Source organism: Apium graveolens, chromosome 7 (genome assembly GCF_009905375.1).
Source record: "Apium graveolens cultivar Ventura chromosome 7, ASM990537v1, whole genome shotgun sequence".
Lineage (NCBI taxonomy): Eukaryota > Viridiplantae > Streptophyta > Magnoliopsida > Apiales > Apiaceae > Apium > Apium graveolens.
The window spans coordinates 152,592,823-152,618,235 of NC_133653.1; the positions used below are offsets into that span (position 1 = coordinate 152,592,823).

Here is a 25,413-nt window from a genome sequence, read left to right on the forward strand (position 1 = left end):
CCTCTTAGATTAGTTCCAGTCTCTGGTGGTGACCATACTTGCCACTGGAGACCCGACACTCTCTTCATTTACATAGATGCCCTTAATGCTGGGCTTAGGTTTCCTTTTCACCCTTTTATTCCTCATCTTTTGGCTGATTTACAAATCAACCCGTGTCAGCTTCCTCCAAACGCCTGGAGGAACATTCTATGTTTTATGGTCTGCTGTCTTAGGGAGGGCTTTCCTCTTTCTGTAGCTGTTTTTAGGAAGGTCTTTCAGTGTTATAATAGTTCTTCCAGTATCTGTGGCTGGGTCTATGTCAAGCAAAGGCCCAAAAGCAAACATATCTTTAACAGCGCCTCTATTCCTGATAATAATCAAAATTGGAGGAATAGTTTCGTTGGGTTACGTTGGGAGAATGGTGATTGGGGCACACTTTTTCGATCTTCCTTCGGGAAGGTCAGTGATGGTAGCCTCAAATCCATTCACCTAACTCCTGAAGAAACTATTATCTATAATGGGCTTACTCAGGATGATGGCACTACCACCAGCTGGACTCTCTTAGAGGAGTTTTCCCTGATTCACGTGGGACTATCCTCTGTTTCTCAACAGGGTATTTTTCTTCCCTTCTCAAATTTATTTTATTTCATGCATTATTAATATCACTCATTTTGTCTTTTGCTTTGTTTCGCAGCTGCCAAAGAGATTAACGAGGACAATGTTCCTCTGGTTGAAGAGACTGCTAGGATGAAGAAAGCTCGGCTCGCAGGCCTTGACACCCGGGGAAAGGCGACAGAGCCTATCTTCTTGAGAAAGCAGAAAGAGCCTATGGGGGAGGCTTCAACTGAAGGAGTTGGGGGCCATAGTGCTCCTATCACTGCTGCTGCCCCTACTGCTACTGCCACAGGCGCCTTCCAGCCTCTCTGGGGATTCCGCCGAGGGGACACCGTGGTTGGTTCCACGAAACATGCTTGGGATTGGTCCTACCATAGCGTGACTCCAAAGGACTTTACTGATGTGGTGGCCACCCCTGACCTTGAGAGGATTAAGCTCATGGGAGCCCAATCTCTGGCTTCGGTATACCTTCTCTCTTTTAAATTTATCTTTCATTCTTGTAGCATTTTCTTGCCTTATACTTCGTTGATTGCTTTGTTTCAGTCTAACGCCTATTTTCAAGGCACCGTGAGGCAAGCCGAGTCATGGAAGCGGGCTTCTGATAAGGCCGACAATGCCCTCAGGAGGCAACAGAAGAAGTATGCTACACTGGAGAAGAAGCTCAAGCGCAAGGAAGAAGAACTCGGAGAGTCCAACGTCGAGCTAGTGGTACTTCGGGCGGAGAAGGATAAAGCTATAGACGACTATCTGGACTCGGAGGAGTTTGCCCAATCCATGAGGATTAGGGATGATTCAGTCTTTCCCGGTTTTTTTAGGACTGGTTGGGACACGGCCCTTGGGACCGTGAACGAGGCTTGTCTTGATATTAACCCGACGGACTATGTCTGCCCTGATGACGAGGCTTTGCTACAGAGGTTTCGTACCCGAGTAGTTGTCTCAGATCATGTTTCTCAGGATCCACTCCTTCCTCCTCCCGAGTCTTCTTCCAGACCAGCTGAGGACGATAGCTCTTCCTCCTCCTTCGAGAAGACAGAGACATCCAGCGAGAGCGGAGAGGACGATGATATGGATGCCGAGGGTACTTCAGCTCCTTAGAGCTTTTTCAGCCCTGCGTGGCTTGTTGTTTTTTATCCTATTTTCGAGACTTTATTTATCGAATTTTTGTAATATCTATCAGATCTATTTCATTTATCACCTTCTATGCTTGCATCCATGTATTTGATTTTTATTTGTTAGGCCACAAACATACTTTGAAGAACTCTTGAATTTCGTAAAATTGTCTGGGATTCGTCCCTTACACAAGTAATAATAAACTTCGTAATAAAACTAAAACATATAAATCCTAAGCAAGCAAAGCTTCAAGGTGCTTTTCAACCTACTCGCCATCCTAACGAGTGAGAATCGTATCCGGCTGCCCTACACATAGTAAACCTTCAGGTTTTGTGCATGCCAAGTTCTCGGGACTTCAAATCCATCCATAGTCTCTAGCTTGTAGGTTCCTCTACCTTGAACACTCTTGACTCTGTACGGCCCTTCCCAATTCGGGGCAAGCTTCCCTTTTTGTCCTACACCAGATGCTTCTATCTTCCTCAAGACTAGATCGCCTTGTTTAAAAAACCTTTCTTTAACCCTTAGGTTGTAGTAGAATGAAGCCTTTTTCTGATACTCTATTATCTTTGCATGTGCCTTATCTCGCACTTCATCGATCAGATCCAGGGCTAACCTCTGCCCTTCCTCATTTTCTTCTGCATTGAAAGCCTGAATCCTTGGAGAGGAATGTGATATCTCCACGGGAACTACTGCTTCTGCCCCATATGCCAACATGAAAGGAGTTGCTCCTGTCGTGACTCTACAGGTAGTCCTATAGGCCCATAATATGGGAAGTATCTCATCCACCCAATTATTTCTTGACTTCTCGATCCTCTTCTTTAGTCCATCCAGGATTATCCGATTTGCTACCTCTGCTTGCCCATTGGCTTGCGGGTGAGCCACAGAGGTGAATCGTAATTCAATTTCATTTTCTTCACAATACTTCTTGAATTCCTCATTATTGAATTGTGCTCCATTGTCAGTGACTAGGATACGGGGAATTCCATATCAGCACATAATGTTTTCCCACAGGAATTGTGCAACCTGCTTAGTTGTGATTTTGGCCCAGGGTTTGGCTTCGATCCACTTGGTGAAATAATCAATGGCTACAATCAGAAATTTCCTTTATGCCGTGGTCATAGGAAAAGGCCCTAGAATATCCATCCCCCACATGGCAAAGGGAATAGGCGAGTTGATAGAGGTCAGCATCTCGGGGGTTGTCTAATAACTGGTGCATGCTTCTGACAGCGATCACACTTCTTCACATATTCTTTGGCATCAGCCATCATTTCTGGCCAATAGAAGCCTAAACGGGTTATCTTATGAGCCAAGGCCCTGCCCCCAAGTGTTGCCCATAAATACCTTCATGCACTTCCTCAAGAGCCAAGCGTGCCTCGTCGGGCCTGAGACACCTCAAGTAAGGAACCACGAAAGATCTCTTATACAGAATTCCATCTATCAAGGAGTACCTTAGTCCTCGAATAGTTAACTTCCGTGCCTCAGTTGCATCACTTGGCAACCAACCGGTCTGAATATGAGCCTTGATGGGATCAATCCATGACGTCCCCAAGCCTATGGGAGCCACAAGCTTAACATCTATGCTTCGTGTCTTCAAAACACGGAAGTACACACTTCCTGAACTTTCTTCAATCTCTGATGAAGCAAACTTTGATAGCGCATCTGCTTTAGCATTTTCTTCCCTTGGAATGTGTTCAACATGGCATTCATTAAATTGGGTCATCACAGCCCTTACTAGGTGAACATACTTAGCCATCGTATCATCCCTTGCCTCAAATTCTCCTTTTACCTGGGATATGATCAGCTTCGAGTCTCCACGGACCTTTAATTTTTTTACTCTAAGTGTCCCAGCTAGACCAAGGCCAGCAATCAGGGCTTCATATTCTGCCTCATTGTTTGTGGTTGGGAAGTCTAGCTTCATAGCATACTCAATTAAGAATCCATCAGGGCTTTGCAAAATCAACCCTGCTCCACTGGAATTTGTTTTTGATGCTCCATCAAAATAGAGAACCCAATATTCTTTCTCCTTGTCCCCATTGTTGACTCCCTTGTCTTGAGGTATGGTATCTTCCTGCCCCCCGACTTCTTGGTTGGGTATGGTACATTAAACCACGAAGTCAGCTAGTGTCTGGGCTTTTATGGCCGTACGTAGCTTATACTTGAGATCGAACTCTCCCAACTCTATTGACCACTTAATCAGTCTCCCACTTGCCTTGGGACTGTGAATGATGTTTCTCAGTGGCTGATTTGTTAGCACTTCAATCTGGTGAGCTTGAAAATAAGGACGCAACTTTCTTGAAGCCATTACCAAGGCTAAAGCGAATTTTTCAATAGTTGAATAATTCAACTCTGTACCATGCAAGATTTTGCTGACATAGTATACGGGTTTCTGGACTTTCAGTTCCTCCTTAACCAACACCGCGCTCAAGGCGCTCTCTGAAATAGCCAAGTACAAGAATAAAACTTCACTCAGAACTGGCTTGGCCAACAACGGGGCCTGGCCCATATACTTCTTTAACTCTTCAAATGCCTTCTGATTTTCCTCACTCCATACAAAGTCTTTAATGTTCTTTAATGAATTGAAGAATGACAAGCACTTGTCTCCTGACTTGGAGATGAATCGTCCTAGCGTCGCAACCCTTCCTGTGAGCTTCTGTACATCCTTGACAGTTTTTGGTGGTTCCATATCCAAGATTGCCTTTATTTTGTCGGGGTTGGCCTCAATTCCCCTCTTTGAGACCATCAATCCCAAGAATTTTCCAGATCCTACTCCGAAAGCACACTTCGTTGGATTCAACATCATCTTGTGGTACCTTAGGACCTCAAAAGCTTCCCTCAAATGGGTTATATGATCAGTCTTTACTAGACTCTTGACTAGCATGTCATCAACATAGACTTCCATAGTCTTCCCAATAAGATCCTTAAAAATTTTATTCACCAACCTTTGATAGGTGGCTCTTGCATTCTTGAGACCAAACGCCATAACAAGATAACAATAAACACCAAAGTCAGTGATAAATGATACCTTTGGAATGTCATCCTTATGCATTTTGATCTGGTTGTATCCGCTAAATCCATCCATGAAACTCAGCATCTCATGTCCAGCAGTGGCATCAATCAAAGTATCAATTCTAGGCAGCAGAAAACAGTCTTTGGGGCATGCATCATTCAGATCAGTGAAGTCTATACACATCCTCCACTTTCCATTAGCCTTCTTCACCATTACAGGGTTTGCTAACCACTCTGGAAATTGAATCTCCTCAATGAAATCAGCCTCTAAGAGCTTTTCTACTTCCTGTTTTATAGCCTCTTGTCTTTCCGGGGCAAAATTTCTTTTCTTTTGTTTCACTGTCTTCCGGCTTGGATCCACGTTTAGCTTGTGAGTAATTAACTCCGGGTCTATGCCTGGCATATCAGCTGCTGACCATGCAAACACATCACTATTTTCTTGCAAAAATTTCACTAACTTCCCTCTAAGGGGCTCCTCTAATGTGGCTCCAATGAAAGTCATCCTCTCAGGATTCTTGGGGTCTAAAGGAACCGAAACCAATTCTTCTACTGGCCTTCCTCTATTCTCATCATTTTCTCGAACATCCATATCTTCAATAGGAAGAACCTGCCCCCCGACTCCATCTGCCCTCAAAGAGGCCACATAACAGCTTCTAGCCATTTTTTGATCTCCTCTCTCTTCTCCAATCCCGTTTCGGGTGGGAAACTTCATGACTGAATGGTAGGAAGAGGGGACTGCCTTGAAGGCATGTATCCCTGTTCTCCCCATGATAGCATTATAAGTTGAACTAGCCTTTACCACCATGAAATCCAGCATCTGCGTTGCTTGCCTTGGCTCCGTACCTATGGTGGTTGGCAATTTGATTATCCCTTCCACAGGACATTCTACTCCAGTAAATCCATATATCGGCATGTCGGTTGGTGTCAACTGGGAGTCGTTATACCCCATCCTTAGAAAGGTGTCGTGGAGCAAGATATCCACAGAAGCACCATTATCCACAAGGACCCTCTTAACCGGGCTATTTCCTATTATCGGTGTTATGACCAGCGGGTCATCATGGGGAAACTTCACACCCTCTAGGTCAGAATCATCAAAAGCCAATGTTACTTCTGTCCTGGCCCTCTTTGGGGCTTCTCCAACAATATGCATAACCTCCCTAGTATATGCCTTTCTGGAATTTTTGGACAATCCAGCAGCAGTTGGACCTCCAAAGATCGTGTTTATCACTAGCCCTCGAGGGCGTCGCGGTCCTCCAAAAATTGCATTTATAACCGGCCCTCTGGGTTGGGGATTCCGCCCCTGATCATCTTGGTCCCTCCTACGATCTTCAAAGTTCTTCCTTCCATTATTATTTCTGTCCTCTCTATCTCCAGTATACTTGTTCAACCTTCCTTTTCGAATCAAAAACTCAATTTCATCTTTCAATTGCCTACACTCATCGGTGTCATGGCCAACATCCTTGTGAAACCTGCAATACTTGCTCTTATCTAGCTTGGCGGGATCAGCCTTCAAGGGCTTAGGCCAGTGAATATCTCTATCTTTCTCAATCTCCATCAAAATCTGACTTCTAGGAGCACTCAGCTTAGCGTATTCAGTGAACTTTTGCCCAGGTCCTCCCTTCTTGGGGGTTGAATCAGGGTTTTGTTCGGTTCTAGGATATTTGTCCTTAGCGATATACTCCAGATCAGTTTTTCGCTTCTTGCCTCCAGTGGGCTCATTACTTACTACGGTCTTCCTCATGCTTTCTTCAACCTTGATATACTTCCCTGCCCTCTCTTGGAGTTGCAACATGTTTTCAGGGGGTCGTTTGGCCAAGGACATCTTGAAAAACTCATCCCTAGTTCCTTGTTGCAGTGCTATCATGGCTACCTTATCATCAAGGTCTGGGACTTTTAAAGCCTCCTTTGTAAAATGATTCAGGTAATCCCTCAAGGATTCCTTAGCTCCCTACACAAGACTCATAAGAGATGCTGAACTTTTCTCATGGACTCTTCCACTGATGAATTGCTTAATAAAAGCCTGACTTAATTCTCTGAATGATCCAATAGAATTTGGGGGCAAGCGACTGTACCATCTTTGAGCCATACCCGACAGGGTTTGAGGGAAGGCCCGACACTTTATAGCATCATTCACGGGTTGCAGCAGCAGTGCATTAGAGAATGTCCTAACATGATTAGCGGGGTCACCCGTGCCATCATAGGCTTTGATAGTGGGCATCTTGAATTTCCTCGAGATATGGGCATTCATTATCTCTTCTGTGAAGGGTGGAGTTGGATCATCAGGATCTCCAAGGGGAAGGAGATTGCTTGGATCAGTTCTTGGGACAGCAGCCCTTCTTCTTACCGGACCATCCAGGTCTATGACAGGAGGAGGATTTCTTCCCCTAGGAGGTATCTGGGGTCTGGTGGCCTGGTGAGCCTCCAAATCACGCCTCAGCCTTTGGATTTCAGCCTCATGAGCCCTGATCCTTTCCTGCACTTCTTGGGGATTCGCCCCTGGGGTGCTCTGGGGCGTTGCTTTCCATCGACCATTGGATCTTTTCCAGGACGCCTCCTTCTCGGGGCCACTTCATCATCCGAAGATTCGGAGTCTCTCTCAGTGTATGGACCAGAAAATTCCCGATCCTCGGGGATAGAACCCAAACCTCGTATATAGAGGGGCGACCGCCCTCGTGCTTCGCTTCGCCCAGCATATCCGCTTCCTCCAACCTCAGGGTGAAGGGACATCCCATAAGGGGGGTTAGTAGTAATAATAGTTGAATATTCATACCCGACGGGTCGAGAATTCACAGGTATATGTATTTGTTGAACTTGAGGATTCGTACCTTGAATCGGGGGAGTTATCCCTTGTAGCTGGGGTTGAGTTGCCCCTGTCTGGGCTTCCTCCTGAGTAGATGCATAAGTTGAATGGGGAGGAACCTCCACGGTTGATGAAATCACCTGGGTTGTCTCTGATGGTGTTCCTTCCTCTAGAGCTCCAATTGTTCTCCGTGTTCTCGCCATGGTTGTTGTTAGTCTTTCCCACAGGACGGCGCCAAATGTTATGGATAAAAAGATAAGGTTATTATTTGCTGTATTTATTACTAAGATTCGGGAGCTCAAGGCCTTTAATGGCTGCTCTCGTGTATCGTAGCTTAATTCTGCCTTTACGAGATGCCTACGTATCTCTGTGAATTAGAGAATCAAGCCAAAAAACGTAGTTCTGATTTGTGGGGTGAGGCCCCTTATATAGATGTGGGAGTCCTTGAATTGGACTTGGTATAGGAGACTTGGTGGACAAGCCTCTGAATTAGGATAGACTTAGGAGTCCTAGGAAGTAGGAAGCTGATTCCTTATCCTTTTAGGTCCCCTTGAGGCTAATCTATAAGGATTTATATCCTTATCGGGACTCTTCTCAATAGCTGATTTTTCCCTTATTAATTAATTACGAAATTAATTAAAAATTAGGGCTTTTGGGCCTTTTTTATTCCATCAGGCTTAACCTTTCTGGTCTGAGTATCATATATCTTTTTATTGGGCCTAGCAGCCCACAGCTTGTACAATTAATGCAGTATTTAATTATACAATCATAATTTATTTATCCCTATCAGAAATTGATAGGGCCGGTGTGACAATGAGGAGTTTATGACAGGTTAAATGTGTTTAAGCTACTGGAAAAATTAAAAAAACATGCATAAAACACACAACATAACAAAATATGGGAACTGAAATAGTAAAACTCAATATGTTATTTTCTACTAATATCTAACCATATGCGGTGTCTAATTTGTCTGAATCTTATCTGCTTTTGTCATGTTATGAAGAGAGGATTTAGACGTAGATGTTATAGTATTACGGGAAAGAAATTGGTTATGACAGATTCATATATGTATTTGATTGAATTTGATGTGTGCGTTGTGATGATGAGGAGTTGATTATAGATTAAACGCCCTTAAACAACTATACTAATTAAAACATATCACACATAAAAAGTATAGAATAAGAAAATACCAAAAACTTATTAAAAACTTATATAATCATGGATAGAGGTTGAATAACTGGGAAAACATAATGCAAGTTAAATACACTGTCAGCTGGGGACCGACAAATTGGAGAAGGAAACACCATTACAAATAGAGGAAAAAATAAGAAAGAGGGTACAAATAAAGCCCAAGTCTGGGAAATATTGGACGACATGCCTAGATGTAAGCTCTTAGTGAAATGTTCCATATGTCCAGTATCTGCATGGAGTAAATGAATAAGATTAAGAGTTCATATATATATTCTGGTAGCCAAAGAATTCTATATTATGTACCTGTCCCGAAGAGAATGAACTCTTGCATGATTATGATTGACATAAAATCGCGTGAACACACAATCTGAGAGGGTAACCCGACCACACCTTGGGTTGATTATCAACCTGCACCCTGTCACAATGACAATAGTTGGCTGCACAAAATAGTTTACAGCATTGTCAAGAGCAGTGTTACATGCCACAACTATTTCATCCCACAGTTGCAGTCAAACTAGAGTGCTGAAAGTTTTAAACATTTATCAAACTAATGGGCAGACGAAACATTCCATTAAAATTGACAGTAAAAAAAGCTTTAGGATACATTAAGTCAAAAAGCACTAGTTGAAGAAAATTATGCTCTTCATTACGATGGTTAATCACCGAGCATATAATATGCCGTTGGTGAACTATCAGCACAACATCTAAACCAAAAGAATAAAAAAATTTAAAACAATGGACAAAATTTATAGATATACATGTTAAATAAACAAACATTGATTAAAGTTGTTACCGATACAATGGGTATCCTAGAAGTTAGCTTGATTCACAGTAAACAAATCAAAAAGTTAAAAAGATTCAATATGAAGGATGTCAATATCCCTAACTCTGTCCATCACTGTCATCCCGGTGAACATTATGTGAGCATCACCCCACACATATTTGTACCTGGATGCCTAGTTAACGATTTTAAATTTTCTATGTCATAAGTCCCACCCACGACCAAAAGATCATCCATCACATTGGCTATAACATAAGGAATCGCTATATGCATCTGGTTTTCCTACACAGCAGAGAAAAATAATTTTTGAATAATAAGAAACTGATACTATTTAAAATGCATTTCCTGAATAACACAACTGAACCTACATATTGATCAACAACAATGAGATTGAGGGCACCATGGATGGGGTCTGGCCTTATCATCCTTCTCCATTTACTCATCAACTGTACCCTACAATCGAGCCTCTGATCAACTATGAGCTGATCAAGAGAGTGAGACAAATTATCTTGCATTTTGTGTTTCCGTTTTTTTAAAATGCTGATTTTTTTAGCACCAACAAGTCCAGCAGTAATATATATGACTGATTGTTTGGATAATATACACAGCCTGAGCAGTCAAAAAAGCATTGCAGATAAAGGAATATATTCCCCCTGTTTCAGATTTAAAGTGAATATTTTTTTGGGATGTGAAAGCTCAGGAGGCACATGTAAATTATTTACTGTCAAAATCAGCACTGTCTGGCCTCATATTCCCTTCCATTTATTCTCCGGTGATACTCTGATTTTCCAAATCAGCTCCTGCTCAGTCATGAGTTATGAAGAGAAATGAAAGAGATTGTCAGTAGTACATGGCTGATTCCCTAGAAAATGTGCGCCCTTTGAGCAACCAGAGAGCATAGCTGATAAATAAATCCCTCCCCCTGTGCCAGGTTCAATCTAAACAATTTTGCTTTTTGAGGATAAGAAAGGCAAGTGTACACATGGAAATGATGTAGTATGTGTGACAACCTGAGCAGCATAAGCACACGATGTAGCACGGGTAACAACATGAGCAACGTAATTCGTATAGCCTTCCATGCGCAAAGTTTTTTTAACATTTTGCAAGAATTATGATTGTCTAGCCATGATTTTGCCCCGCCTTTATGTTTCCACGAAAGGATACATTTTTTAAAGAAAATTTGTCATGTAGTGGAAATAAACGTTGATTTTGCTAATTATGCAAAGCATTTGGATACTTGTTTCAGAGTGCGAGCTGTTTTATAACCAACATCAAATATAACACAAAATATTAATTTTAATCCTCGACAAGGTAGTTGATATAATAAATAAAATATAATTTAATTTTTGTTTTTAATTCCAATGAATAGATGTTAGCCGATAAATATTTAAATGATACAACTGTATTAAAAAACAAATATGAATGGCCATTAATAGAAATGATTTTGAAGTACGCCAGTAGCTTATATTAGTCTTAAAGATTATAGGTTATGCAATTTACCAGTGCAAAATTGCTGGAAAAATCAAAGCAAGAAACCAAACTACAGCAACCTGGAGGCACCAGAAATATCAACACACCACATTCCAAAAAGAGGATCCAAATTTAAAATTGAGTCCCCATACATGCTCCACAATAAGATGTTGCTACAGTTGAAACATAAAGCCTGCAACACAAAAATATTAAAAACTAGCAATGCCAAATAAATAAATAACAAATAGGTGGTAGGTGTCACATGACCTTACCAACTTCTTACGACTATCCATTATCAACAGTCAAGCTGTGAGATTTGGTCAAGGTGAAAAGATGATCCAGATGGCTGGCAAAAAGCTAACATTTAATATTTTGGAAAACGTGTCACAAAATAAGCACAAATTGATAGGTGTTACCTCTGGAACAAATTCGTACTGATTTCTTCATCTCCGTGAATGAGTTTAAAGCTTAGTACAATACCAGTTGTAACGTAGTTGAAGTCCCTTTTCTCAATGTTGTCAGCACTAATGATGATACTGATAGTGTAATCTTTTCCTTAGATAGATTTCAGCTCCTCGGCAAAAGAGTTACCCTGATTCAGGATTGAATGTTAGCTTGCTGACCCTAGCAAGCAAACAACAGAAGCTGTACAAATGTGTTACCTCTATTTCAACATCATCAACATTTTTCTCTATGAGCAAACGAATTTCCTGATCTTTCAAAAGAATTTCAAGACCTCCACTGTTCTCCCTGATCACAGTTGAAATACAAAACCTGTTCCTCCAGAATAATTAAGCAAGACTGGAAAAATGTTTTTAAACGAAATGAACATGCTGTATTTAGAAACAGAGTGGTCCATGCACCTCTTCAAAACCTCACGAACTTCTCTTTCACAGTTTGCGCATAAGTCAACACCATTTTTTATTTCTGTAACTAAATAGCATGAATTACATACATTTTCTTTCCAACTCTTTGTCACCTCAACCAATTTTACCGTCCCTTCAATATTACCTCCCGCTACAACAAAATTCCATAAAAAATTCTAGTTTTTAAAACCAAACTCAGATGATAGGCATGTCTCACAACATACCTGAATGAAATTGTGCGACAGAACCCTGATCTTCTTTTGGGCAAACCTTAGTCTTGTAAAATTAGGCCCCTGAATATTGCACACTAAGCGGTCAGTGGCTCTTACCAAACATTGTTTAATGAAATAACAAATAAAGAGACACATTTTCCTCAGCGTGGAAACACTGTGATGGCCAAAAATTAGGTAATATCGAGTTGGTGAATAGTTGCAAAGATCTAACTCGTTTGATCCAGATTTTGCTCAGGGTCATCCCCACAACATATTAAATAATAATGTTATTAGATTAAATCAAAAACTAACCCTGCCACATTGTAATTTTAGAACTAGCAATGATGATTATGATTGGGTGTTCCAAGTCTTGGGCCACATCGAGTTCAAATTGCTCCACAAACGTATTCCAAAATGTAACATTGATATTTTTGCTGAAACACAGATAAATTTTTCAGATCATGGGCACAATTACAGATCAATATTCATATCATATTAATTATGTACCAACCTCCCATCTATTATCTTAAACTTGATGTAGACCTGCCTTCTAGCATGACGATTACATTTTGGTACCTTATGAAGTGTTCCAATAACATATGAAAAAAGGAGCCAATTAGCCACAAAAGAGAGAGCATACATAATTCATTGTGTGTGCGGATCAAACCTGCAAGATAAAGCTTTTGATGCGCTATTGCCTTTAGGTCGACATACTGAAACAGATCAAAGCAATTCTCAGGAATAAAAATTTCACTCTCCTCCAACTCCTTCACCCTTGTATCCTAAGTAGGGATGATTTGTCTATCCATTTGTACAGGCCTATATTTGTCACTCTCCTTGTATTCCTTGACCTGAAAATTCTTAATCAAGTATATTTTCCCCAATTGTATAAGGTGTGTCATCTTTTTTGTCATGTTTTGGGGCACGTAGGCATGCATCTGATAATTCTGACATTGTTTATAAAAAAATAAGGCCTAAAAATTGATAATTGTCACCATCCAGAATTTTAATAAAAATTAACCCTATTATATAGAAGAATGATATTGTAATCTCTCATAAAAATGATAATTTTCACCACCAAGAAATTTAACAAAAACTCACCTTATTATCCAGAAGAACGATGTTGTAACATCTGAAAGTAATCCCTGCTGCAGTGATACTCTAATACTCCCTGATAACTCTAACCTTAACTTTTCAATCTTCCTACCCTTCTGAATATTCCTCAGAGTTTCACAAGCTGTAGCCAACATTGAAGGTGCTTCCACCAATCTGATACAACTAACTATGATTTTGTCTCACTGTAAAAAATGATAGTAGTAGTTTTGGTAGTTATAACACATCCTTGGTTGGTGGTAACTACATCCATAACATTAATTATGGGTGAGATATTTTAGATGTCATATTTTAAAAGTATAAATATGCATTTTTAGTGTGCCCCATCAAAACATATATTCATTGAATATTTAGATTAATAAGTATTTATTGGTAAGGAGCACTAAGTCGGAGAAAATTATACTACTTCTAACTGGTTTAATGAATTTATAGCTGATCTTTTTATCAGTATCCGCATACCCCAAACAAAAACTTTTCCTTGTACTCGTAGGTGATTTCTTTCCTAACATCCCCGTACCGTAAGAAAATATATTCTTTGTAGGAAATATCATTCTAGTTGCAGCGATATAGCCGTTAATGTTTTGGACAATAAAAAATAGTACACAAATCAAGCATTTGATAGATGTTTTTGTGCTTGACAAAATTTATTGTTGGAACATATATTACATAAAATAATTACAAAAATGTTAAGCTGGTGGAACCAAGCCTACACGCAAAAACTTTCAAGCTCCTCAAATACCCTGCAAAAGATATTTAAAAAGACTATCAGTTCAAAATTTGTGTAGTGAAACACAGTCTCATTGCGGCCTGGTCAATCCTGAAAGAGCTGGCAGCATACTTTTTTCCATTTTGATGTTCTGCAATTTTGGCTGCTAGGCCCACTCTGCGCCTTTTTCCCGAAAGCTTCATCCCTGGTCCTCTGTCTAGTGCGACCTATTGATTTTTCCGTTGGGGGAGAATTGGTCAAGGAAAGCAGCTTGCTGCACTTTTTGTCCTGCAAAATTTGCAAAAATTTTAACATATTTTATAACCACTGTCTATGGGGTAATCAAGGCACAACTAACTTACACTAGCGACGACATGCGTTTGTGTTAGAAGCTGAGATGTTGAAGCGGGAGAATGAGTATCTGACTTTTCTCCAGGTTTTGAAATGTTTGTCGCATGATATACCTTAGGTCCATGCTTTAAATTTTCCTCTATAAGCTGAATTGTAATTTTATATTCTTTTTTCTCAAAAACTCTGAGTATGGGCGGGATCTGCAGCACACCAGGTACCTGCATGAAGTACCAAAAATTTGTTTAAAATAATTAGAAAATAATGTATGTAAAGGATTGACAAACTGAGAGAGCAACTGAAAACTATCTCCTGTTTAATGACCTGATATAGGTAGAACCCCAGGAGTAACGAAGTTAAAAAAATAATGGAATTTTAGTATATGTGTCAAACACCATGAGAATATTTGATTCCAGAAATAAAAAGGTCAAAGTAGTGCATGCAATATTGTTAAAATTAGTTTCAAAGGAAGGATAAAATGATAATAACACAGTAATACAGAGTAAATTAGTATAATGTGACTTAGCCCAGGCCCAATAGGAGTAAAATGAAGGAACGAAATTAACCTATGCAACATCTGCATCTACATCATATACTATTTTTCCTGCTAGCCGACTAATCTCATGATCAGGCCATACAATTAGGCTTGTTGCGCTCTCATTAGAGTATAAGCTATAGAGACGAAACCTGAATAAAAAAATATACAGAACCTGTATTATGTCCTCATCATATAATACATTTTTACAAATAAAGTGGACAAACCTTAAATCAGGATATTCAAATATCTTCCCGCAACATTGATAGAGTCCACCAATCTCATGTAGGTCCTTCTCACAACTTATACAAAAGGCGAATACCAATTTTTCTTCTCATCAATTTTTTTGACCAATACCTGGCAATTAACCAGCCTCTGCAAGAGACAAAGCTCAAATTAAAAAGCAGGTAAAAGAGGTCATTTCCGTTCATAATAACTAACACCAACATACTTATATATCACTCATCTAATTTCTAAATATAATTAACTTTCATAATGGGAATGTCAGCCGCGCCATTATCATCATCACCCATATCCATGACATAGAAACATGGATCCCTATATCTGGTGAAATTGCACTATCTTAACAATATCCCTAAGCTGAATGATTATTAACAGCCACAGGAATTCTAGATATATACCTACCCTAATTTCAGAACCAATATCTGTCGATAAATAATAAAAAGGAAACATATTACCTAATTTTCAACCTGTCCACCGTAGGATTATCAAGGTTTAGGAAAAATCGCGTCGCTGGAAAGTTGGTCACATACAAAACATCTGCATATATCTGACCATAAAAATTAATCCTTTTTTTACCTTTCCACTCACTGATTTTTCCGCAAGCGATAACAATAAAATCGGCTTCTCCGTTATTTGGTCATATTATTTCTGAAATTCATCCCCGAATTCATTAAAGAAAGTTACATTCACTGCAGTCCTGCAAGCACACAATTACATAATGTAGCATAATTACCTCATGCACGGCTGAGTTTCAGCACAGCAGCGGATAGATTATTCAACAAATGTGGTATTACCTTCAATATGATATTGTTAATGCAACATGTGATTTTTCATTTGAATCCAACCGACCTTGACTGCACGTCCTGTACCACACCAACGACATCTGCAAGGAATAAGGACCTAAGCTGAGAAAAAGGTATAAATGACATTAACACCGATAATTTCAAACAAACATGAAATAGACCTGTCAAGTATCTATTATCATTTTTCAACGAATTCAATTGTGACAAGCTGAAAAAATTAAAGCTGTATTTTGGAATTTTTACACGCGAAGCAAGATCCTTCTCCAGCCTACTGTTAAATGTAAATTTTTTTTGCTTGCTATTCCTAACAACCCTATTCGTTTCATCTCCATTGTACACCCGAACTTTAAAATTTTCAAGGTTATACACCATCCCCTCTTCCAGCTTCTCCTCGAATGTCTGTATCAGCTGCGCCGACACAAAGGAATGGATTCTACAGCCCTACATTGCACATAATTCATCAACTTACATAAAAAAACAAATACAATAAACCTATGTTACCTCTAAAACAACACACCAGAAAAGACTGGGCAAAAACTTGAAAATAAAGGGAGTTAAGACAATATGTGCACAAAAAAATGTGATGTTGGAAGAAAACCCATCAACCGAAAAATTATGCCAATTAGATTTAAAATAAAGGGGGCAGAGACTACATGCAAATAAAAGCTGACGATAATAAAAAAATATATAAATTGGAAAACAAGAACAACACACTAACTTTATTACAAACTCAAATATAAAATTTCACAGAACTCTCTGTATTACAAACCATTATCTAAGCAAGTTTTAAACTAAATTCATTTTATTCAAACTCACACCACAATTATCTACACTACACCTACTCTGGTAGCTCAAAGCTCTCTTCCTGAATTGGGATTAGCACTTTTGGTATTAGAGGGTCCCGCTACTTGACACGCTTCTTTACCATGCGAGTCCGGATAGGTTTCATTCTCTTTCTTGACTGAAAATAAACAAGGTGAATAACAACAAAGGGGGTGAGCCATAATTTGCTCAACAAGTCCACAATATATAAATAGTACTATGATAAAGCTATATGAACCGATAATCTGGCAGTATCTAGAAAGATGTAACCTTGCAAAAAAAGAATGAAGACCACCATCGGCGAGTATCAATAAACTAGACTGGATAAAAGTTCGCACCTATAACCTGCTGATCAGTCAGGATACAATGCAAATCTATATCTCTATGTATAGACCTAGTCAGGTACCCAGGCTCAACAACCCAAAACAAGGATCTGGTTAATTCCCGGTCCATAGGATCAAGATTATACCTGATCTTAACCGTCACCATCCAGTCCATATATGAGCAACCGGAACAATCGATATGCTTTGATGTATCCCAACATCAGAATATATCATGATATATATATATGTATAGTCTATTGGAATATGAATAGAGTATTCAGTGAATCAAGAGAAATTAGGAATCGAAGTGAAATATAAACAAAAGAACAATAATGGTGTATCAGTGTATATGAACAGGAATTATCAGTGCTTACTGAGTTGAGAATCTGAGTAGGAGGAAGCAATTCACTATTCTGAATTTAGAATAGGGAAAAACTTGCCTGTTACGCGATTTACTGCAATTATATCACCGTTCTCTAATACTGGCTCGGTCCAAATTGTTGGCTTCGTCTCTATCAAAGAAAGATACTCATTTAGTCGATACGTATCTCAATCGCGTCTCAAACCAACTTCACGTAGACCTTATCGTCTACCTGGACGATTAAAACTGACTTGTATATCAATTATTAACAATTAAGACTCGATTAACCACATAATTCACATAACACATAAGTCATATAGCCATTTTAGGCTTAAAAATATTTTTAAAATTGAAATCGGATAACTATTCGCATTATCGTATAACTTCTGGCTCGTTTCCTAATTTTCGGAATTTATTGGACTCGTCTCTATAAGTAATAGGGTCTATAAGTAAATAAATATCGAAAGTTGACCCAATTCTAAAAGAAATTAGGATATAAAACTATTTTTATTGAAAACAAATCATTTTTCTGAGTCGAAGGGCTTTCGTTTCGTTTAAATCGGATAAACGGTTCAGTTATTATTAAATAAATAAGGATAATTCAATTTATTATTCAATATAATTAATTATTTAAAATAATTGAACCATAAAAATATTTTTAAATAATTATTTAGGAAAAATCAGAATCAAAAATAATTTTTCCATAACTTTTGGAATTAAAATAAATTTATTATGATTTATTGAAAATAAATTGATTAATTATCAAAATAATTAATCATTTTTAAATAATTAAAAAATAATAAATAATTAATGTCAAATTTTAGAAAATATTTCAGATATATTTATAAAATAAATCAATTAATTAAATTAATTAATTAATCAATTTATAAAATAAATAAAACTGGTTTTTATAATTTATAAAAAAAAAAATCCAGAAACATTTGTCAGAAAATGGATCAAAACCGGGTTATGAAAAGGGTTGCAACCGGGTCAAAATGTGCAAATCGGGTTGCCAAGAACACACCGGAAAATCTGCAGATTCCGGTGAGTTCCCCGACACCGAACAACCTCAAATCAACACTGTTTGGTGTGATTTTTGAGTGCTTTTCATTTCAAATCATCTGAACAACACAATTCCGGCATCAACATCCCGTAATCATCCCTGAAATCCATCCTCCGATCAAATCATACCAAACTCCGGCCAAAACATCGAATTCACTCTTTTGTACATGAAACTTTGATTTTAATAGCTTAAATCAAAGCTGACAACCTCTATAATCTAAGCCCTAACATCTAACATACCAAAAATCACTCTAAATCCAAAAACGATTAATCAAAACTTGCATATAAACCATAATAATCGAACTTACATAAACAGGAATCGTTTGATGAACTAACTAGCATAAATCGACTGTAAACATTCATACAAAGCTATTCACACCATCAATTTCATCAAATAAACCCAAAATCAAAATCCCCTAATTCGAACATAAACTCTAAAAATTAAAATTGAAAAATAACGAATCAAAACATGAAATTGATGCTAGAAACTGAAAGAACAGATCAAAAGCATCGATTTGAGTACTTACATCAACAGATTTGATGCTCAGAATTGCTCAAAATCATGCTTTGATTCTTCGACCCGTTTCTGGAAAATCCGACCCGGTTTGCAAAGAATTTTTAATTTTTCAGTATTTTTAATAATTAATTATATATAATTAAATAAAAATTAGGGTATTTAAAGTAGGAAAAATAATACTCCTAATTAAAATTAAGGCCCTAATTACACATCTAATAAAATTAAATGGCCCTTAATTTTATAATTTTTGAGTATTAATTCTTAATTTTTAAATATTTAATATATACAATTTATATGTCAAAAATTCTCAAAAAAATGTGAATAATTCAAAAATGCAAGGAAATGGAATATTTGAAATTCCCATAGTTTTGTAAAAATAAAAATATGGTTTTGTGGGGTTTTTGACATCCGAAGGGGCCCCGAAAAGTCATTTTTCGTGAAACGAGAAAATTTCTAAAATAATTGGATGTTCAGAATAACGCTATGATACAAGCCATACTAGGCAAAATAAGGCCAATTATTTTATTTAAAATATCAGCTATTAAAACAAAGTTCGGGTCATATAACTTTTGATACGAAAGCTTTTAACATGAAATAAAATACCCGATAAATACCCGAAAAATACAGAACACATGTAGCACATAACAGTTAGGGTTTTATGACTAAATACACATAATAATATAATAAAACGCATAATTCATCTTTATTATGATATAATACGAGCGTAATTTCCCAATCGTTACACACTGATCCAGGCAACTGGTGACCTTCATCCTTGTTCCGTTATACTGACCTAACGTTTGATTCAAGTTACGCATCAACATAACGACAATAACCACTTTTAGTCTTAATTCGTGAAGGGGCAAACCAGGGTTAGTGATAGAGTTCAGGTATTCAGGAGGGAAGCACGCAAGCTGATCACACACCAGACCAGGGAAATCCTCAGCGGTGTCAACACTAAAATATGATGACAGCTCACCTGGAAGCCGCTCCACAATAAGACTATTAACACGACCAACGGTTTGATTAGTAGGAGTTAATATTGCTCGCTCACTCATGTAATCTTGATCCTAATAATATTGCATGAAATTTGGGAACGTACTTTCCATCATACTCTCAATAGTAATTCTGGAACCTAAGTGGCAAAAGCTTTCCAGAACAGAGATATCATCCCCACCTTCACCATCAGCCCTTCTATTTGGCGTCCCCACTATCCCATCACCTACATCTAAAACCCAAGCTGCAAAATCCCTTAAATTTTGTACCTCCTCCAAACTGTTTCCTCTATTCAACCTCATGTTTTGCGTGAGCTTGAACACCCTTGCAAGTTTCCAAATCTTTGACCTTGTTATAGATGAAGAAATAATTTCATCGCGCGACGCTCTTGTAATAACTGGCAAAATCTGATGGAAATCACCACCAAGGACAACCGTAATCCCTCCAAATGGCAGATCAAAGTGTCCTGGATCTACAACCTTCATAATATCTTTAAGTGATCGATCAACACACTCAAAAGAATAATGTTGTTTCATTGGAACCTCATCCCATATAATTAGATTGGTTCATTTCATCAACTCTGCTATATCTAACGCATGAGATATCAAGCACATAGATTGCTCATCAAGAACAATAGGGATTTTAAATCTTGAATGCATGGTTCGACCTCCAGGCATCAGAGTTGCTGCTATCCCAGATGAGGCCACTGGAAGAACAATATTACAGCAAGCCCTTAGCTTGGCAATAATTGTTCTCCATAAGAAGGTTTTACCACAACTATCGCTACCATACATAAAAAGCATGCCCCTTCCCTCCTGTCAACTGACTGCATAAAAGTGTTGTAGACCTCCAGTTGCTCAGCATTACAACGTGAGTACATGTCCAGAAATTCCCTTTCCATTTCAGCAATATCATAGCTTGTCTCTTCAATAATGAAATTGTTGAGACCGCAATCCATATAACTGTGCGGCGGCTGCGGCAACTGAGCATAATCCTCAAGGGACCTCCTAATGCTTTTCAAAATATTGTGGATCTCTGCAAGGATATAGAATAAATAAATATAAGCCGCAAAACTGCCACACACAGAGGCACCTAACATTTCATGATATAGATTAAAACAAAGAAAATACCTGCCTGCAAGGGCATAAAATTGTGGCTGCCCGTCATCGAGGATTAAATTTGGATTACATGTTATCTCCCATTGTTTCTTCACAAGGTCATCAACCATATCAACCCAGTGATCATTCCACAAAGCATTTAAATTAGTCACCTTGTAGTTAACCAGAATGTGTACACACAACTGACGGATTTAATGGGGGAATCCGCTCTCAGAACACTGGGTGAGGACCTGATGCCACTCATTGTCATCATCAAGAAGTCCAAAATCCCTGCACGCTTCCTGGAAATTGGCACAAACCTTTCCTTTCATAGTCCTCAATGACTGAAATGAGGTTGCACCGCGCACCTTTGTCAATAAAAGACGCAAAAACCAAATTTCTCCTGAAGTATGATGCGAATAGGCCAATCTCCCAATTTTGTTTCCCCTCTTTCTCGGAACCCACAGCCTATCTGCATCATTCCAGACATAATGCTAGGGTATTTCATCAAACAAAAATTGGACAACATTATTATCAGTTGCATTCAGTACAAAATAAGCTTCCTGCTGACTGCGCTTTTCCCTTTCCCTAGAGGCAACTTTTGCCAACCGCTCAGTGGCACGAAATGTACAGGGTTTTCTACCCGACAAATGAAATGACAACCGCTTAACTACAAGGGACCTATAATGAATACTAAACCCAAACACCATGTACGCTACCTCACACCCACTTATGTACCTCCCATCAAAGTATGACTGTATCTCATCCTCATACACATCCATCCCCTCTCTAAAGCTCAACTTTCTTTTCCAGCCTCTAATTTCCACTATTGCCCTGTCATGACCTTTAAGGCAATATTTAAAAAGGTATTTAAGACTACGCGCATGAGCACAGATTTCAACATTAATATGACACTGATATTTGACCAAAAGATCACGGTTGTAAGGAACAACCCATTGGTTATCCAAATCAACCTTACCCCGCTTGATTGTTATTTTTGCCTTCCTCCGCCTATAGACGGGGAACCCTGATTGGTCAAACATTGTCGATTCATAGTACCTACAAAATATACTGCATTACAGTGACGAAAGGTATTGTGGATAGCTGCGACACAGTAAATATAGAACCAATGCAGCCTGACTTCTTTGGAAAATGCCTCATACACTTAAACTATTTTATGCACGGAGATCTTGGCCACTCTTTCCTACAGGGCTCATGCAGCATGAATTCTGTCACTGCAGCATAACCAACGGGGTCTACTTCTGGTTCAGGAATTTCAGCAGAAAAAAATTATCAACATTTTCCTGCAGATCCTGTTTCGAGGCAGAATCCATCCATACCAACATATGCACATGAGGGAGCCCTCTTTTCTGAAACTCTACTACATACATTACTGCCACAAAAGCATAACATCAATATGAGGACCACATAAACAATATCACCAAAAATCCCTGTGAAAGCATAGTTTTTATAGTTACCCCCTAGGCAGGTACCACAATTATTTTTTTTTCTTAATGTCGTCAATCGGCTGGTCAAGCTTCAACCTGAAGACACGTGCCATCACATTTGGCGAGTTCTGCGGCGAGCACTGGGGAAACAGCTTCATCATTTCAAGAACCTCATCCCATAATGGATTTGTAGTCATTATAAGGAAAATATCAGGGTGTCCTATAAAATGACAAACAACAAGGGCATCCTGGAAGTTCTGCTGTATATATCTCTGTAACCCGACAAACCCAGAAGAAAGAATAAATCCTTTACCCATATTAGATGACTCTGAGTGACCGCGTCTGACCGAATGTTTGTATTACTCTACAACTTCGTCCGCAAAGTGGTCTGATTGGTACGAAACCACCACAACCATGCTTGTTCAATTGTGGAAAAAGCATCAACAACGTATTATTGGTAAAGACGACCACCCAGACGCGGCGTCATAGATAAAACCCAAGAAACTAAACAATCAGCAGACACATAACATCAAAAATCAATAATATTAGACGGTAAACTACAACAAATAAAAAAGTAATATTAGACGGGAAACCAAAACAAATAAAAAAAAACACACCTTGATTTGTGCGGATCTGGAAATTATACGAATAATATTCTTTCATCGTGATCATCTTCCTTTTTTTCTCTGACACACTAACCACCTTGTCAAAGGGTATTTTTTTATGAAACCGTCGCAGCCACGAGGAAATAACAGGGGGTACTGCAAAGCTATGAGCTTGGGATGAATGTCAGAAATCCTCTCCAGTCCTCTGACATGAGAGTCGATTATAATATCACGAGACCCATCAGTTTCATCCATATCACCGACCATAATCCCAACCACCTCGTCAGAAGGCCCAACATGATTTTCACGCCCACTCTCAGCTCTCGAAACCTTCAACCCAATTTCCAAACCCACCACACCATGCTCCCCATAATGGTCATGCGCATAACGAAATTCCTTAACCAACTCATTAGACTCATCCAGCATATCAAACAAACACTGAACAATCTCGACATCAACCTCATTACGACCATCAATATTCAACCATCGTAACCTATTTTCAATTTCGTTCTCCGTGGCATAAATATACAGATGACAAAATCTAGGATCCTCGCCATCTTCGGGAATCAACGAACTAAACAGATGATGATTCTGCCCATTCAACCGATAAATGTAAGGTGCACCACCATTATTGACAGAATGGTCAACCCTGCCCCAGTGGATGTAAAAGCAAAAAGGCTGTTATAAATCCGCATACCATCCTTGAACCATCTAGATTTTTTTTGTCATCATGCCGCCAAAAAGATGGGGGGAGTCGGATTCTCCTTGGGGAGCCTGACCTGACCCTTCGCATAACACATTGAGAAAATTGGCTGACCACATGTCACAGATTTATTGACTCACTCCTCCTTCGACATCCAAGCCTCACTATGCTGACATTGAACATCAAGAGGCCCAAGGATTGAATATTCGTTGACTACTGCAAAATAAGAAAAATATCGCAAACTTAAGCACAAGAACACATGAAAAAACTACTAACAATCACAACCCATAATGTAATCCAAACGTATCAAGGCCCTTTTTTAAAAAACCCAAGAACAACATTATGCACCTATGAAAATAGCAAAAACAATTAAAAAATACTAACAAACCTCAGGAATGAACAAAAATAAATAAAAAAGGCCACCTGCAACAGCACCATACCTAGATAATTTACAGATGAGCCCACTAAATTTTCAGCATTGGATCCATCACCAGATCCTGCAACCCATATAAAATATGCCAGAAGGACAAACACAAATGAACGAAATAAAAGCAAAAAATCACACCTACCGCCTCCCAGGTCCCCATCACGTCGAGATGCAGTATACTCTTTAAAACTCCCACCGTTAAATTCTTCATCAGACTCTGCCTGGCAATAATTTTTTTTATACATATACTATACTCCTTTAAAAAGCGCATCCAGGTTTACCTACCACCACCCGAGTCACTATCACTCTGGTCAGTCTCAAAATCCGTTATGTATGAATACTCTACAGAAGAATAAGACAACATTCAAAAAATACACAGGCTACATCAAAAAAATTCACAAAGCGGGACAAAAATAGCAGAATACAAAAATTGACCTATTTCATGAGCAACAGCTGCCATACCGGGTCCCATCCCATTCCAAAAAACTCGGCCATGAGACGAATGACGCAAGGCCGCACGACAACCTGATAGGAAAATATTGGTAAAAAATTAACTCTGTGAACCGACCACCGAGGCGATTTAACATACTTGAAATACTAATCCCACGGCCTAAATGTAAAAGTTACCACGGACCAATTCCTCATCACTATCAACAGCCCCAATCTCTGGTTCAGCATTAAAACCTGAAATGCTCAACATAATAAATTTACACTGCGCATTCACAACAACAACTAACTAGTAGATTTTTCGAACCAACCCTCTATTTGAACACATGTAGAGGGAAAAAATTAATTTTTTAAGGAAAATGTAATGCTTTACCAGGTTCTTTCAGCGACCTCTTCCCTTTATCGAAGGGAGGTCTCCCATCACTGCGAACTGTACCATCCAGCGGAACACCAACATACCCGGGGCCAGGGCCCCCCTTGATGAACGAGTAGGTTTTTTGGAAAAAGCCCAGGTTGAAAACCTGAAAATTCTTGCAGCACCCTCTTCCCCTTATCAACGTGGTGTTTTCCCTACCCTGGGAACAACATCCCCAGAAACACAAATATATTCAAGGGAAACATTCTTCTTCTGATCACCGACCGACTGTTCTGAACCGAGGCTAGCACAAAAAACAGAATATTTACGGGACTCCCTCCCCAAACCAGCAGACGGTTTCTTCGATGAAAGGCTATCATTAACAATTGGAGAGTTGCCGCACCTTTTAGTGGGAACATTGTTCCCATCACCGAAGTGATAATCCGGGAAGGGTGCACCCCCTGCCGAGAGG

General features: G+C 39.0%; 1 protein-coding gene and 2 long non-coding RNA genes across 10 annotated transcripts; all 3 read right to left on the reverse strand.

The window, feature by feature from the left end:
• Window positions 1–8,739: 8,739 nt before the first annotated feature.
• LOC141672374 (uncharacterized) lies at window positions 8,740–13,394 on the reverse strand. Of its 8 annotated transcripts, none has more exons than XR_012555487.1 (10): window positions 13,132–13,394; window positions 12,698–12,881; window positions 12,542–12,606; window positions 12,343–12,464; window positions 12,043–12,111; window positions 11,615–11,726; window positions 11,369–11,544; window positions 11,225–11,298; window positions 9,005–11,145; window positions 8,740–8,930 (listed from the first exon to the last, which is right to left on the reverse strand). It is a non-coding gene; the product is annotated as an uncharacterized LOC141672374 (long non-coding RNA). The 8 variants fall into 8 exon arrangements; XR_012555485.1 differs by having other exon boundaries at window positions 9,005–9,116; window positions 10,983–11,145; window positions 11,615–12,111; XR_012555484.1 differs by having other exon boundaries at window positions 9,005–10,404; window positions 10,983–11,145; window positions 11,615–12,111.
• Window positions 13,395–13,744: 350 nt separating this feature from the next.
• LOC141671682 (uncharacterized) lies at window positions 13,745–14,389 on the reverse strand. The gene is made up of 3 exons (XR_012555205.1): window positions 14,212–14,389; window positions 13,982–14,137; window positions 13,745–13,883 (listed from the first exon to the last, which is right to left on the reverse strand). It is a non-coding gene; the product is annotated as an uncharacterized LOC141671682 (long non-coding RNA).
• A 374-nt stretch (window positions 14,390–14,763) lies between these two features.
• LOC141674127 (uncharacterized) lies at window positions 14,764–22,721 on the reverse strand. The gene is made up of 12 exons (XM_074480851.1): window positions 22,501–22,721; window positions 21,528–22,015; window positions 21,208–21,428; window positions 20,994–21,129; window positions 20,632–20,894; window positions 20,024–20,338; window positions 19,790–19,933; window positions 15,929–16,219; window positions 15,825–15,880; window positions 15,660–15,672; window positions 15,055–15,107; window positions 14,764–14,884 (listed from the first exon to the last, which is right to left on the reverse strand). The coding sequence occupies exons 1-12, from the start codon at window positions 22,719–22,721 to the stop codon at window positions 14,764–14,766; spliced, it is 2,322 nt and encodes a 773-aa protein (XP_074336952.1).
• Window positions 22,722–25,413: the final 2,692 nt, after the last annotated feature.

Excerpts from the sequence above, each read along its gene's own strand:
- LOC141674127 (XM_074480851.1), bottom strand. The coding sequence starts at position 22,721 with ATGGGTAAAGGATTTATTCTTTCTTCTGGGTTTGTCGGGTTACAGAGA. Across the intron at positions 22,016-22,500 it reads GTGATGGCACGTGTCTTCAG|GTACTATGAATCGACAATGT; the intron begins GTTGAAGCTTGA and ends TATATTTTGTAG. Across the intron at positions 15,881-15,928 it reads ACTTGACAGGTCTATTTCAT|CTTAGGTCCTTATTCCTTGC; the intron begins GTTTGTTTGAAA and ends CCTTTTTCTCAG.